Source organism: Lycium barbarum, chromosome 12 (assembly GCF_019175385.1).
Source record: "Lycium barbarum isolate Lr01 chromosome 12, ASM1917538v2, whole genome shotgun sequence".
In the NCBI taxonomy this organism is placed as follows: Eukaryota; Viridiplantae; Streptophyta; class Magnoliopsida; order Solanales; family Solanaceae; genus Lycium; species Lycium barbarum.
In genome coordinates, this window is record NC_083348.1 from 105958626 (window position 1) to 105972191 (window position 13566).

The 13566-nt window shown below is 36.7% G+C and overlaps 3 protein-coding genes across 4 annotated transcripts; 1 reads left to right on the forward strand and 2 right to left on the reverse strand.

Annotated features, from left to right (window-relative positions):
• The first annotated feature begins 635 nt into the window (after positions 1–635).
• On the forward strand, positions 636–4517 carry LOC132621942 (GRAS family protein RAM1-like). Its single transcript, XM_060336422.1, has 2 exons — positions 636–2176; positions 2919–4517. Exons 1-2 carry the CDS (start codon positions 1172–1174, stop codon positions 4038–4040), a joined length of 2127 nt encoding a protein of 708 aa, XP_060192405.1. The 5' UTR covers positions 636–1171; the 3' UTR covers positions 4041–4517.
• A 523-nt stretch (positions 4518–5040) lies between these two features.
• On the reverse strand, positions 5041–11659 carry LOC132621941 (membrane-anchored ubiquitin-fold protein 4-like). Of its 2 annotated transcripts, none has more exons than XM_060336421.1 (4): positions 11460–11659; positions 11153–11336; positions 8712–8882; positions 5041–5499 (listed from the first exon to the last, which is right to left on the reverse strand). In XM_060336421.1, the coding sequence occupies exons 2-4, from the start codon at positions 11280–11282 to the stop codon at positions 5495–5497; spliced, it is 306 nt and encodes a 101-aa protein (XP_060192404.1). In that variant the 5' UTR covers positions 11283–11336; positions 11460–11659; the 3' UTR covers positions 5041–5494. The 2 variants fall into 2 exon arrangements, with proteins under 2 accessions (XP_060192404.1, XP_060192403.1); XM_060336420.1 differs by having other exon boundaries at positions 5041–5504; positions 11460–11656.
• Positions 11660–12386: 727 nt separating this feature from the next.
• On the reverse strand, positions 12387–13411 carry LOC132623463 (glutaredoxin-C5-like). Its single transcript, XM_060338217.1, has one exon. It carries the CDS (start codon positions 13120–13122, stop codon positions 12775–12777), a length of 348 nt encoding a protein of 115 aa, XP_060194200.1. The 5' UTR covers positions 13123–13411; the 3' UTR covers positions 12387–12774.
• Between the last annotated feature and the right edge of the window lie 155 nt (positions 13412–13566).

The window sequence follows — 13566 nt, forward strand, 5'->3', positions numbered from 1 at the left end:
TAGGGACTACAAAACTAGCGACGCCAGGTGAAACTAGTATGTTGCGGATAGATGCACCTGGATTTTTCACATTTGTTTGAACTGTATTTATACAGAGTTTATGTTTTGTACGACTAAAGAATATCCTTTTATTAAGTAAAATTGACTTACAATAACAGGTAACTTTTCATATTAAGCTTAGTATGGTACCCTAAAATTTGAAGCAACAATTTGTTATAATTAGTTATATATTGCACTGATCGTGTTCAGAAAAATCTTCAACGATATCAGTGTGTATATAAGCTAAAACTCATTTGTAAATATTGCACCTAAAATATATAAACATAAGCACGACAGAAAACTGTTCAGATATTTGTTAAATGTGGAAAAGTATTTTTGGGCAGGTAAGCTGGGAACTAGCTAAAGTGACTTCATTGTTAACCTAGAAAGTAGCATTGCATTTATCTAATATCCCTTTCATTCCGCTTCGACCAATCCCCTCTTGCGGATTTCACTATACTCCCATTATTTTAATTTATTTCATGCCAGCAACTGAAAGAAATCATCCTTTATATTCAAAAATTCCCAACTAATGCTCTAGCTTTCTGTTGCCATTGTCAGCTGGGCCGGCCTGGGATGGGGCCCACGCCACGAAACTTCGTACAACCGGACCTTATGCATCCCATGGGCCCCACTATTTGCTTGCTTTGCTATGCACTAGAACCATAAACACTACAGTACGTAGTTTAAGAAAAGAACAACACACAAAATAAAATGAAGTGGAATCAACCAACCAGCTAACCGAAAATTTTAGTAAAAGTATACAAGGTATAATTCCAAATCCCATTCTCAGGACGAGAGAAGTTGATAAAATTCACTAACTTCCAAACATGCCAAAATGAAAAAGTCACAGATTTTTCCAAGATTTTCTTCCCTCAAATGCTACAGTCTGGACGAGCTGACGAGCTCTTTTCCAATTAAAAAAAAGATTGAAGGGCCACAAGCATTCAGCTTTAAAACCTCTTTCTTTTCCTTTTAGCCTGATTTTCAAAATCAACTGCCTTTTTGTCTCACGAGACCTTCATATCATAACCATTTCTAAGTTCCCTGGTAACTATATATAGGACACCAAATCATAATAATAAAGGTTGATTCATCAGCAGAAACAAACTACAAAAAGCAGGGGCAGTGAATGAGTGTGATGAACAATTCTTTGTGTGGTAGCATGGAGAATTTAAAGAATGACATAAAAAGTGAGGTTGGCAGCTTAAAGAGTGAAATAGGGAGTTTAAAGAGCGAGAATTCATACAGCAAGCTGCCGATAGATGACTCTCTTGCTTATTCTGAATCCAAGAAAGTCTCCTCTGACTTTGAACTTAATTGTGGCAGCTTAGCACCTACCAGTCTCACTTTCCCTGCCAAATTCGAAGTGGACGATGATGTTGAAATCCAATCTCCTGATAACTCAAATTGGGAATCCTTCTTTGCTGATCAGCTCGAGGGCGATTTCATGATCTCTTCCCCCATCAGGAACCTTCCCTCGCCTCAACCTGCTTCCAGTTTCAGTACTACTACTCACCATAACAACAACAACAATAACTATAACGCTTACGCACATCATCAGGGAATTCATGGGCCGAGCATGATGATGTGCTCCCCTCCTCGTTCTCCCCTGGGACCTAATAATTACCACTCGAGTAATAAAGGCAAGGGTCTCAGCCCACTCCAGAGAGTTTTCAACTCTCCTAACAATAACCAGTTCATGCAAATTGAGAGTTTTAACCTGCCAGCTCTTGAGAGTTTCTTGGATGATGATTATGAAAAGGAGGATCTAGCATCCTCTTATTCCACGCTCAAAGTTTCAGGTAGTGGTGTAGCAGGTTCCTCTTCCGAGTCGTTTGATGCTCTGTCGTTAGTTCCTGATTTGTTGGAGTGCCTGGCGTTGCCAAATTCATCATCCAATTCGTCCGGTAGCCTCATGGGATCATTACTCAGCAACACATCTGCCGGTCAAGTATTTAGCCAAGACGATGAGATTTTCCAGACGGGTTCTATTGCTCCTTTGTCACAACAGCTACATCAAGAACGGCAGCATGAAAAGCAACAAAGACCAATACATGTTCAACCACCATCAACACAACAACAACATACGCAAATTATCAATCACAACTTAATTGTTGCTGCACCTGATCATCAGGTACTAGTTTATCTATAATTTTCTAATTCTCCTTTCTTAAATCTATTGCGATGACACTTATCGAGGGTTTACCACAATACCTGTGAAACCGTATCTACCTCTCCCTCCATTTCAATCTGTTCGTTTTGACACGGAGTTTAAGAAAATAAATACTGCTAAGACTTTTAGTCTTGTGATTTAAATTATAAAGATTGGTATATATACCAAAATTCCATATTAATTTTGTGTCCTAAACATGCCACATGAAATGTTAATTAAAAACGCTTCCAAATTAGGAATGACATTTATTTTTAAACAAACTAAAAAGAAAATTAAGACAAACAAATTGAAACCGAAAGGGTAGTACTCATGCAAATATATATATATATCAATATTTAGTGTCTTTCCGGTGTTTTTGATTTAGTCATGGATCTTCCTTCTTCACAACAGAAGTAGTTTTCTTTATTTAATAGCATGTAGGAAACCAAGTCAAGTTTAAATTGCAACATGTCTACAGTGAATTCTAATTATCACCATGCAAACGTGCTTGTCCCTCTTTGTATGGACAGAAGGTGATTAATAAAAGAGCTTAGTCCTTGTCATTCCACAAAATTGGACTCTTTGAATCAGCTTGATCACTAGACAAATATAAACTATTGCTCATGTGAAGACGTTTCACTAGATAGCAACGTTTATTTTAATCTCCTACATAAGTGGCACTATATACTAAAGAAGTAGTATAAATTAAATTGGGCGCATGCAGGAACAGGACAGTGGCTTACAATTGGTGCACCTTCTCCTAGCGTGTGCAGAAGCAGTCTCCAAAGAGGACTACATGTTGGCAAGACGATATCTTCACCACCTGAATCGAGTAGTCACCCCGATCGGTGACTCCATGCAACGTGTCGCTTCCTGCTTCACCGAAGCTCTTAGTGCTAGACTTGCAGCAACACTAGCCACTAAACCCAGCTCTTCTAACCCTAAACCTTTTAACCCTTTTCCTCCTAATTCCCTCGAAATCCTTAAGATCTATCAGATTCTTTACCAAGCCTGCCCTTATGTCAAATTCGCTCATTTCACAGCTAATCAAGCCATATTTGAGGCATTCGAAGCTGAAGAGCGCGTTCATGTTATTGATTTAGACATCCTTCAAGGTTATCAATGGCCGGCTTTTATGCAAGCGTTAGCAGCCCGACCAGGTGGTGCTCCGTTCCTTCGTATCACAGGAGTCGGCCCGTCTCCCGAAGCAGTTAGGGAAACGGGCCGATGTTTAACCGAACTGGCCCACTCCCTGCATGTTCCGTTTGAATTTCACCCAGTGGGCGAGCAACTTGAGGATTTGAAACCACACATGTTTAACAGAAGGATCGGCGAGGCTCTGGCCGTGAATTCCGTGAATCGACTCCATCGAGTTCCAGGGAATTGTATTGGCAACTTGTTAGCTATGATCAGAGACCAAGCCCCAAATATAGTAACAATCGTAGAGCAAGAAGCTAGCCATAACGGACCATATTTCCTAGGCCGGTTCTTAGAAGCGTTGCATTACTATTCGGCGATATTTGATTCGTTGGACGCGACATTTCCAGCAGATTCATCACAGAGGGCAAAATTGGAACAGTACATATTCGCACCGGAGATAATGAATATAGTGTCGTGTGAGGGAGGGGAGAGAGTGGTGCGACACGAGAGGTTGGAAAAGTGGAGGAGGTTGATGGAAGGAAAAGGGTTCAAAGGAGTAGCACTAAGTGCAAACGCAGTGACACAGTCAAAAATATTACTGGGACTCTACTCATGTGATGGTTATAAATTGACAGAGGACAATGGTTGCTTGCTTTTGGGCTGGCAAGATAGAGCTATTCTTGCGGCCTCTGCATGGCGATGCTGATTTAATTTCTCCATTGCTCCCTTTCCTTCTTCTCAAATTATTACTTGTATGTGTCGATTAACCTTGTTTTCTAGTTTTCATAATATTTCTCTTTCGGAATGTGCTGATTTATGTTTTTGTTAAGCACATAAATCAAAAGTCACGGAAATGCCCAAGAGGAAAAGGCAATCAAACAAAATTATCAAAGTTCTAGATAGTTTTTTTTTTCTTTTTATTTCTTGTGTGACCAGAAAAGGACCTCTAAAGATGGATTAGGTCAACATTAATTTATTCATGTATTATGCTTCTTTTTTTTTTAATTAAGTCAAATCATTCGTTTGAATATTATAGTAATACGTACAAGGAAGGGATAGCTCAAATTGCTCCTCACTGTCGTAACCAGTGGATTAGGTCAACATATAATCTCCAATACGTAACCTCCGGACTTGAGGATGCTGCTTAAGTAATTTTTGGGGAATTTCAAATCATATGTCCCTGTTGTAGCAAGTAACTTTACTTACTTTCAAGATTATATATCTAATAATTTAAAAAGGATTAGAAAATGGAGAAAACGAATTACATAAAGACTATAAAAGATTTTCAAGCATCATCATGTCATTCCCATACACATTATCTCTCGTTTCCTTTCGGAAAAGTGAAAATGGTGTGATTTACTATCTGAACCAGAGCATAACCAACGTCGTTACTCTCAAAATCAAACACTTTTTTGGCGTACAAACTAAGGTGTCACGAACTTAGCCGAGAGCCAGAAACAGCGAAGCTGCATTGATTTTACCGCTCTTAGTAAATAAATAACCTCGAATACACAACAAAATCAGACGCCAGTAGGGAATGAGTTTCTATATCCAGCGAATCTGAATTGTCTTCTCTTTTACTTTGTACCCTGTTAAAATACTAATCTCTATCGACATGTCAAGCATTATTCAGTTGCATTTCACTATGTAAGAGTTGCTGCGACTTTTGGGTAAGGACCATTCTCCTCATAAGACATCCACAAATATTAACAAGAGATCAGCAACTATGCAAAGGGTACACTAATATCCCAGTTATTGACTAAAACATGAATCCATAAATACATTTAATTGTGTCTTTTTGACATGATCCAAGTACAAAGAGACATGACGACCAGTTTAACCGATTAATTAAAAAAGAAAGTTACAGCTAAAAATCCTTCTGTGTGTCTCCAGCCTTCTCTCTGTATTTTTTATATGAGAAATCTGTGACTCCCAAGTGTAAAGATTCGAACTTTATAGAACAAAGTGATCATAAGAACATGAAATAGTTACATAAAAATGCTTTTCAACAAACATGTAATGATGTGGTATCATACAAATTATTGCTCCAGGCTAAACTTCACAGCGCAGGTAACCCCAAGGATACCACAAGATCAAGCTGAATCACACTTACAATCTCACAATATGGAGCACGAACAGATGCATGGCTTTGTGTTCTCGTCAATCTTTTCTGTGGTAGAAAGACAAGTCTCAGCAGCAAAAAGGAAAGCTTAAAAGACATCAATGGCTCAATAACACAACCCTGGACTGAATATTAAAAATGGGGGGCTGGAGTAGGGCGTAGGGTGTAGCAGGGCCACCAAAGATCTTCAAATACAGAGATCTCTCTTAAGGTTCAAGATAAGCACATTGACATTGAACAATTATAAACGCATTGATAAAAATATTCCAGTTTTGAGTATTTGCAACTTCAAAATAGTGGAAGAAAAACTTAGTAGAAAAACTTAGTAAGTCCACATTCATTAGCTGCTCTACAAGTTGAGAGTCGGTGATCTCAGGTCACGCTATAAAGTGGAAGATTATCTCAATTGTAGCAACAAGAAATTATGCGCAAACAATTACAATGTAGCAAATCCCTCACAGATCTTCAGATAATTCAGCAGAAAGGCAAACAAAAAGTAGCACTCCTTGCAGCCTTGCAGGTGAAGAAGTTAAAAGAACAACAAAGACAAACAAACTGAAATAGACAAGGTGAAACAGATACAATAACAACAATTGTGCTTCAATGACGAGCTAGTTGGAGTCAGCTATATGGATCCTCACTAACCATGTCTTTCCAGTTAGACCCCCATCAATCCAATAATTGGAGATTTAGATTCTTTAACCTTAGTTCTCAACATCTTTTACTGGTATATAAGACTGTAATCACAATTAATTGGATTGCCTACATTGTGCCATAATTTGCAACGTCTACATGGACTCTGAAGGATAGTAGTTCTTTCAAGATAACTTTCTTCTATGTGATTTAAGGTCTACCTCATCTCTTTTTAGCACTTTCAGTCAGTGACCGCCTGATCGGCACATCTGGAAGTCGATATAGGACATTATTAAATTCACTCAAGTGACTTTCTCTCAGTTTATCCTCTAAGTGTGTCACTTGCACCTCCTACTGAATGTGATCATTTCTAATCCTGTCTTAACATTCGCATATTTGCAACACTCATCCAGCGAATATATTGGACACTCATCTTAACATTTCTAATATGGTCCTGATAAGAAAATAACATTTCTTCTGGTCTTATAATCGTTGAATGAAACTTGCATTTCAAGTAGGTACCCTTCTGCCGCATAACACTCTAGTATTACTTTTCCATTCTGCCAACCATCCTATTTTAATTCTTTTTTTTTTAAGACCAACCTATTTTAATTCTTTTTTTTTAAGACTATCCTATTTTAATTCTCTGTGTAACATCTTCATCTATCATACCATTCTCTTGGAACATCAAGCCCAAGAATCTGAATATTTTGCTTTCAAGCACCACCAATCATGTCTAACCTCAATTCATCTTCACTCTTCTTATGGCCTAAACTTGCAGTGCTATATTCCATGTTAGTTCTATTTATCTTAAAACCACTAATCTCTAAAGCGCTTCTCAAGGCTTTTGGTTGACACTTTCTCTAGTTTTGACAATTAACATAGTAATGTTTGCAAATAGCATACACCATATCGAGGTAAAAAGATATTGATGAGGAAAAGAAACATACTGGAGGTAAAAAGGGAAAAGAATAATTAAGACAATTCTACACCATGAAACAAATGCTGAGTTATCACAGAATACATTCAGAGTTAAACACATGTTAAAAGCTAGTGTAATTATAAGCTCCTATTTTAAGAAGTTAATGCCATCTAGAGTACATTCATGCTGATCTATGATAAAGCTATTTCACTCACATAGTACTCTAGCATATGTTAACATCCGAAGATACCGTTGTCCACACAGATTGCTATAAAATAGTAAAACGTAATACTAAGACTTATGCATTCATTCATTTTTCAGTCACTCCATAACAAGTTCTTGTCTATGCTGATATACAAAGTAGGAACAAGTTAAGATATATCTTTGTTGGTGTTCGTTTGCTTATTTCCTACAATTTTACCCTCAAAAGACAGTAGGGTAATTTCACCATTTAATTGGTTAGAAAATGCTCACCTTTTCGTAGCTTCTTCAATTTTATGTATGGCAAGATTTGCTTCACATGACATTTCCCTGTCTATATGCCATTCATTACAAATCTCAACTCCCCACATCCTTTCCACGCTAGACTATAGTTTTCTTACAAAAGTAAATCAAGGAACTCAATTCATAAAAGAGAAATAAAAATATTATACTCATTCTCCATCTTTATTTCCAACAAAAGAAAATGCAAACATCCACCATGTTTTATATCTTTATAGGCATGCCTAAATAGAGTTATACTTGTATCTCTATATTTTTTTTTTTATAACTGTGGTGTCCGGGACCTGGACTAATTCCACTTGGTACCTGCTACCACCAACCAACACAGGTACCGGGTAACTCTGTCTACCAAAGCTTGGACAGATGATAAGAAATCACCTAGTGTTTTTGCCTCTGGGTTTTGAACCTGAGCACTCATAGTTCTCATTTCACTTCATTGGCCACTAGGCCACACCCTTGGGTGCATACTTGTATATTTATAGACATGCATAAATAAGAAAAAGAGTTATACGTGAAGGATAGTTGTAAATTTCACTGGACATAGAGTCAAGAGTCAATTGAAAATTATCTCTAGTTTCCTTTTGGTGTACTTATGAGGTCCCTATTTGTATAGAGGATTGGATCTCTTTTGTTGAGAATCATATTTTGGTGTAGATTCTCTTCTTTTGGTATATGGCTTGTATACGGGGAGTTCCCCATTTGTTAATAAAATACTTACCACATCACCAAAAAAAAAAAAAAAAAAGAGAGTCAATTGAATCAATTTGACAAGTATTATGTTCAAAGTAGAAGAAAAAATATAGACGGGACAACAGAAATGTCAAATCATCGCAACCTCCTTTCTTCTCATAAATATACATATTTCTCATACCACATGCGAAAGAGTCCAATTAAACAATAACTGGACATCTTACACTCTTGCCTTAGAGAAATGTCAATCTTCTAAAACTCTTGCAGAGACAATTGACATCTCCAGCAAAACTATGTTAGAAACAGATGCATTTTTTGTCAGAAATGAGACTTGCACATGCAACACTGTTGCTTAAAACAAGAAGAAACAGACATAGAATGACAGCAAACTATGTTAGAAACAGATGCATTCTATGTCAGAAATGAGACTTGCACATGCAACACTGTTGCTTAAAACAAGAAGAAACACACATAGAATGACAACATATCGCGGTAGTAAGGAAACCTACCTGACTTTGCTTTAGCTATAGATGGTTGTACAACAGCATGCATGGTAATTACACCGTTTGGTAGCTCACCAAAAGGCATCTTACATTGACCAACAGTCCTGCTGTTTTCCAAAATTTTGCCAATACAAATCAATTTTACATCATTTGCCGCCTTGGGTGCAACTTTTTTATCTGCAGCAATAGCAGCTGAATCTTATCAAAACATAGCCCCAGACACATACAATAAAGCAGATCTGAACAAGAACCCTTTTCACAGGCCCCTGCAGAAATCATGTACTGTGGGAAAAGCAACAAAGCATGACATGAGAGGAAGATGTCAAATGTCCGTTCAGATGACTATTCACATTCTTGCATCGTATAGAGAAAACAAAAGGTAGGCTTGCATAGGTTTATAATTTGAAATGGTCTTGGATTTACCCCATGTTCTATAGGAGTGAAAATAAGACATACTTAAAGTTCAGTCTTACAGTATAGAAACATAAACTTGTCTCTTCTAATTCTGAAGGAGCATCATTTTGGGTCACGTTGGCTCTAGAACTTTACGTATAGCTAACCCAAAGAGCTTTAACTTTTGACTGATCTTCTATCTTTTCTTTTGGTTTAGAGTATGCAGGAGGGAAAGGACTTTTTCATCCAGGCTCTTCAAACACGAGCCCCTCATGAGAAGATTTACTTAGACTCATCCTACGGTATTTGAAATTGATTGGCATAATCTTAACTTTGCAATTTTTTCCTATTTCATAATTTACCATCAATATAATAATTTCCATATTTAGAGATATTTTCCTGGCATTATATATATATATATATATATTTCTTTGATTTTTTTTCTTAGTCAGCACCTTTTTTCACTGAACAACATGCTTTGATTGTGCTTAGAAGAGCACCAATAGACCTTGGTTTCTATGCTTCTGGCCTTTGAAAACAATGCATATCCTATACTAAGAACTCCTAAGGTCCATGGGTGCTTCTTCGAGCTATCTTAAGCAAAACGAGTAGGATCAAAATGCTTGTCAAGCTTTGATAAGAGTGATTTCTGATTTGGTGTCATACCTCGATGATCTAGATATCAAGTCCCCTTTTACAAATACTCTCTTCATACGTCTCGGCAATCTCAACAAATACTTAGCAACGGTTCCATAAGTATCCTTGGATATGTTTCAGTACAAGCCTCTAATCATACACATTCTATGAGTATATATATATATATACACATACACACACACACACACATACACACTAGTAGAAGTCAGTACATATCTGACAATTTGCATACATATCCTACTTTTCTTGTAAGACACTATCAATCATGCAATTATGAATGTCTTGGTCACATCAGTTTGAGTCACTCCACTGATGGTGGTGATTTTGATCTTAAAGATGGATAATAAATTTATCCCCTGCGCTTTTTGACAATATGAATCGTAGGTTGGTTACTTTTAAATCCGAACACTAGAATATATAATGTAGTAGTATGTATGATTGCATTTCCTTCATATGATTTTGCCATAGATCATATGTACGAGCGAGCAATCATAAGTGCAAGAATCTCTGGCTTATATGAATGAGTTAACTAAGAGCATACTGGGTGAGGTTATGGTGCGGATGGCGTGGGTTTATGAAAGGCATATGCCTCCATCAGCTACTTGTTTGCCCTAGTTATGAATAAACTAACTAATAATACATTGCAAGAGATTTTACAGTACATTATATTGCATAAGATGATATGTTAAATGATGAAACTAGCAACGTAGTCAACCCAAAGTTGGAAATATGGAGAAACCCTCATGATACTAAAAATTTTGAAGTAAAAGCAAGACCTAATATACGCGGCCTAAAATTCAGCAAAGATACTTTCTATCATTAGTTCATGATTTGACATTTGCGACAAACATTAGCATTTATGGACTTTCTCAAAGGAGTTTCAACTTGATAATAAGCATTGTAAATAAACCAGGCATTAAAGGTAAATCATCCTAATCACCCAACGTGAATCCGCCTTTGCCTAGTTCCATTAAGAAATTATCACAACAGTGTTAGAACTATATATCAAGGCACTCAAAAGCTGTCTATTAACAAAAAGTCAACTTTCAAAACATGCAGGTACCCTGTAGAAGTAATTTTCATAGCAGAGGATCACATTGTTGTAAAAACTACCCAGTAAATTCCCACAAATGTGGGGTCTGGAGAGGGTAGAGTGCACGCAGACCTTACCCTCACCTTGAAAGGTGAGAAGGCTGTTTCCGAAAGACCCTCGGTTCAAAAGAGAATTTACTAATAACCTTAAACATAGTCAAAACACCTAAATGTGAAAGTCAAGGAGATATCATATTTAGGAAAATTACAAGAGCTGAAAACATGGAAAGGATGGTTATACATGTTGTAAGATGAACACAGAGCCCACAAAACATTAAAAGATGCAAAGAAAATAAAAACAAAACCTTTAGGCCACTCGACGACAACTCTCTCTTTAAGCATAGCTATAGTGGAAGCAGGTGAGTATCGAAAAGGACCAATATCTGATCCATCATATAACCGAAATTTGAGTTCAATTAAGTCCTCCTCCGGCATTTAATCACTTGTTTTCCGATCAACACTCGACTTCCCAAATTACCCTCAGAGTCCCTGAAGACAAATAGCGCACGCCGTTGAACCACTCAAACCCATAGTTTAAAAGAAGCTAATAAAATAATCTTCTAAGCTACCAAGAATATAAAAATAGATAAATAAATAAATAAGAACATGTACCAGTGATTAGCGAGTACTGACAGTGGAGATTTGAAGCAGTATTATTGAGGTTGATTGCATTGAATTTAGTTTAGTAAAAGGGAGGGAGATGAAACCAGGAACCCTAGACCCCAAATTTATGACAGTTGAACGAGAAAGCAAGCAAGAAAGAAAGAAAAAGTTATGTAAAACAGTGAAGAGTAATGGAGTAGTTTTTCCTTTTTGGTTTTATGTAGGGATTAATAATGGGATATGTTACGTATACGTACGGAGTCCGCCACGTGTCATATGGCTGGGTGGAGCAGCTGTAATTCACTTTTTTCTGTTCGTTTTTTCACGTTTTGTTTTGCTTAGTGCGTATTTGTCATGTATGCGTTTTTATTATATCTTGTAGTAATTTATTTAATTCTCTGATAAGATCACAAGTTATTTGAGTTGGATCTTTTTGCATCCTATCTCTTTTTTTTTTCTTGTTTGATAAATGATTTATGGATAACATTTGTTTGTACCTTTCATGATTGTGAGAGGAAAACCATAATGAAAAGTTTGATTATTTGCACCCCTAAATAACTCAATGAATCTCTTCATTCACCATTTTAGCGGTCGATTTGATCGTTTCATCATTTAAACAAGAAAACTAATGCAAATTAACTTAAAAAAAAGGGGTAAATTTAACTCTTAATGAGTAACTTTCTAAGAGACAAAAAAGTTAAAAAGTTGATTTTTAAGATTAAAAAGAATTATTTTAAATTTAATTGACATAAATAACCGCTCATCAAAAAAAAAAAAAGAGCACTTGTGATGGATGATGCGAAATATATTGTGCATATTGATTAGTGGAAGTAAGTAATTTTAATGAGTGGCCAAATGTGTAACTTCAAGCACATTAATAAAGAAAGGTTGTTAAATATAATCCTGTATTAACGAGTAGTAGTAGAATACCTTTTCTCATATATTAGCACTGAAGCGATCCTTATTAATACAGTTAGAAAGGGCCATAACAACACTAGGATAAGTAAAAGAAAAGGACTAGGTTGAAGCCTGAGTTTGTGTTGGCTTGTGAGAGACACAACAAACAAAGCTAAAGTAAATTAAAAAGCGATCATATGTAAAGAAATGAAGAAGTACATTTCCTTGTTCACTTCAATTGTCTCAACAAACGGAGGAGGGAGCAAATTACAGTATTTCTTCTGACCCTTAATTTTTGGCTACAAAAAAAAAAAAAAAAAAAAAAAAAAAAAAAGCAAAAAAAGTTCCTTCTCTAAAAAGTGGAAAAGAAGAAAAAAGAAGAGATAAGTGAATATTAGCATCTCCACTTCCTAAATGAGAAATAAGGTTAAAGCCAGAGAGCACCAGCCTCTTTTAAAAGAGGAACTAATGTGCCATTAATGTGAGCTGCCATGACATTGTCCATAGACCCAACTAGCTTGCCACCTATGAAGACAACAGGCAGAGAAGAGGAGGAGTTGCCAAGAAGACTAAACAAGGCCTGCTGCCAAGTGGGGTTGTCATCATCAAGTTCATAAACTGTTGGATTGACACCCATTCCACACAAGAGCCTCTTTATGGCGTGACACATACAACATGTACTAGTGCTGAATATCACCACTGCATTCCTTGACGCCATTCTCTCTATTTCTTCCACTGCTGGGTAACCATTCCAAGATTCTGTTTGATAGTGCATTCTATTCTATTCTATTCTATCTCAATTGAGTTGCGAGAAATTTCTATAGACTGAGGGATGTGTAAGGCGAGTTAGTCTGTTCTTTGATATATGGCCTTGTGATGAGTGAGATTGATTCATGTTACTAGAGGTATTTATAGAGAATGACAGGTGTGAAATTAAGTGGCATTTGGGTAGTTAAGTGTGAGACTGGTTAACTGTCCTTGTTGTATTCAGCATAAATGCAATTTCAGCATTATTTTGGCTATGTTCTAGCTTAAACCTTTATCCAAAGAGAACCAAAAAAAAGAGTAGAGTTTGAGGGCGTGTCCATTTGTTTATTCGGCGCTGTTGTACAAATAGTTAAGAGAGGAGCGAAAAGGAGGGACAAAAGGAGCAGGCTTTTTCAGATATAGGGAACTGCAGTTGTTGTTGTTACTTAATTAGAATTAAAATGATCATGTT

Excerpts from the sequence above, each read along its gene's own strand:
- LOC132621942 (XM_060336422.1), top strand. The coding sequence starts at position 1,172 with ATGAGTGTGATGAACAATTCTTTGTGTGGTAGCATGGAGAATTTAAAG. Across the intron at positions 2,177-2,918 it reads TTGCTGCACCTGATCATCAG|GAACAGGACAGTGGCTTACA; the intron begins GTACTAGTTTAT and ends GGGCGCATGCAG.
- LOC132621941 (XM_060336420.1), bottom strand. The coding sequence starts at position 11,282 with ATGCCGGAGGAGGACTTAATTGAACTCAAATTTCGGTTATATGATGGA. Across the intron at positions 8,883-11,152 it reads TGTCGTCGAGTGGCCTAAAG|ATAAAAAAGTTGCACCCAAG; the intron begins GTTTTGTTTTTA and ends CTATTGCTGCAG. Across the intron at positions 5,505-8,711 it reads TATAGCTAAAGCAAAGTCAG|AAAAGATTGACGAGAACACA; the intron begins GTAGGTTTCCTT and ends TTTCTACCACAG.
- LOC132623463 (XM_060338217.1), bottom strand. The coding sequence starts at position 13,122 with ATGCACTATCAAACAGAATCTTGGAATGGTTACCCAGCAGTGGAAGAA.